The 2,438-nt window shown below is 35.6% G+C and overlaps 1 protein-coding gene across 1 annotated transcript; it reads right to left on the reverse strand.

Moving 5' to 3' along the window:
* Positions 1 to 37: 37 nt before the first annotated feature.
* Positions 38 to 1,138, reverse strand: LOC125179493 (the record flags this gene model as incomplete). The annotated part of the gene is made up of 2 exons (XM_047885491.1): positions 38 to 711; positions 997 to 1,138. Coding segments are annotated over 2 exons (268 nt in total), but the record flags the coding sequence as incomplete, so codon positions are not given.
* Positions 1,139 to 2,438: the final 1,300 nt, after the last annotated feature.

Consider the following 2,438-nt stretch of genomic DNA (forward strand, 5'->3'; position numbering starts at 1 on the left):
TAAATAAATTCATATCGTTAGATGCAAACCGTATTACTTTAAATTAACAATTACACGATGAGGAATGAATAATAATAATAAGAGTAATGAGTATTAGTAAGAAATTAGTAGTGAGAGCATCTATTATTAATGTAAATTAATCCCTAAATAATATCTGCAAAGCATGCAACTACTATTGAAATTTCCGATAGTATTACAGAATTCATAAAATACTCAATAAAGTCTTAATAAAATGTTTAATACCTCACATTAAAGTTGCAAATACTTGTAACTTTCACTATTAAGCAATCTGTGTATAAAGTGAGAGGAAAAAAGTATTTGCACTATTTTGAATGTCAGATAATAACTATTCCAAAAGAATTCAAGAGAAGCAATTAGCCAAATTTTATGAATCAGCAAAACTGAAGTTGCTCACAAAAGTGGAAACTAATGACATGTTCAAAAATTTCCAGTCCACAATGGCATAGGTAGTTATCAAGCAAATTATGAACAACTATCAATAACCTGTTAATTCTAAGAAATACTATGCACCAAACCCAGGCAATTTAACATAAAATACAGTAAATTAAACAGAGAATCAAGAAGCTAAACACAAGAATTCAATCTTTCACTGGGAAGCGGCACCGCCTTCTGTGCTTTGTGCACCCAGCATTTGCTGAGATCATTGCGGTGCTCTGCTTTGATGGCAGCAGCAATGTCTCGATCCTCCTTCTGCAAAATGAACAGATTCAATAATACGTGTGCTTTGATGTCAGGCACATAAAGAGATACATAGGTAATTAAAAAAAAATTTGAATTCAGCTTACCTAACATTTAACTAAAAAATTGATTAAAATTTTAAAATATATATAGGTATATCAGATTAAAACAACTATTAAATAACACGACAGACTAAAAACTCAATGTCTCCATATGAAAGTAAAATAAATGAATCTATTATACAATAATTTCAAAATACTGACACCGAATATAACTACTCAAAATGTAAGCACTAACCATACTCTTTTTCAGCTCAATCATCTGCTTCTCTTTCTGCTTGAAGGCTTCCTCTCTAAGCTTATCTTCCCTCTCTTTCTCGGGGTTCACAATGACTTGCTTAGTCTCTGCTACCCACTCATCTGCACGGGGCTTCACACCCCTGAAAAACACAGTCGTAATCAGGGCTACTTTCAGCGGTTCAAATAGAACAAAATGGTACATTTCTGAGGTTTAAATAAATATTAATATAAACTACTTAAGGAAGAATACAATGAATAATAGCAATAGGTACCTAACATTACAGTACAGGATCATCAATTTTTAGCATTAAATTTTTTTCAAATCAATTGTTGATAATTGTCCTCGATATTTGTCATTTGTTTACAGTTTACACCTTCTCAATAATCTTTATCATTTCATATATTAAAAAAACAGTCATGAGTAGTGTTGCCAAAAAGCAAACTGCAATTGTTGAGCTGTTTAAAGCTGGGAACTCCAAACAAGATATTTCAAAGAGCCTGAAAGTCAACAGAATGTTGGTTTGGAGGACCGTAAAACGTTACAAGGAGACTGGAGATGTTCAGAATAGGCCAGGGCAAGGTTGTTCAAGAACTGTTAGAACCCCTAAACTGATCAATTCCACCAGAGAAAAGATTAGGAGGAACCACAAGAGAACCATCCAAAAACTAGCAAAACAGTCAAATGTGTCGTATGGAACCATGTTGACTGTTCTCCGGAAGGACCAAAAACTGTCCCCATTCAAGCATGTCAAAAAACACCAACTGTCTGCTCAAGTTGTTGACAAATGCCTCCAAAGATCCAAGATTCTTCTTTCCCGCATTCATGATGGCACGCTGCCAAACCTCATTTTCAGTGATGAAAGTATATTCAATGTTGAACACCACTTCAACTCCCAAAATGATCAAATTTGTTTTTTTTTTGTTGACAAAGGGGTGAAATTGAATCAGAAGAACTATCGAGATGCCATCCTTGTTGGTGCATTATTGCCCTGGGCACGAAAGCACTTCAAAAAACGTCCCTTATCGTTCCAGCAGGACTCTGCACCATCCCATGGGGCCAAATCGATTCAGGAGTGGCTGTCCATGAATGTTCCTCACTTCAATACCAAAGATGAATGGCCCCCATCATCACCCGATCTGAATCCTCTGGATTTTGGGATCTGGTCATACCTTGAGAGCAAGATCTCGACCATTCACCATCACAGTTTGGACGCCCTAGAGGTCAAACTGCTGAAGGAGTGGGCCAAAATCCAGCAGAGTGTCATTTGTGACTTGTGTAAGGCTTTCTCACAACTTGTTATTAATGCAGATGGTGGACATATTGAATGAAATTGTGGGATTTGTATCTCTGAACCTCTGCCTACATAAATACATTTTCAAACATTCATAATTGTGTTTCATTTCATAGTTCTAACCACTCAAAGTTGTAATGCTAAATAT

The sequence above is a fragment of the Hyalella azteca genome, unplaced genomic scaffold, assembly GCF_000764305.2.
Source record: "Hyalella azteca isolate HAZT.00-mixed unplaced genomic scaffold, Hazt_2.0.2 contig2188, whole genome shotgun sequence".
Lineage (NCBI taxonomy): Eukaryota > Metazoa > Arthropoda > Malacostraca > Amphipoda > Hyalellidae > Hyalella > Hyalella azteca.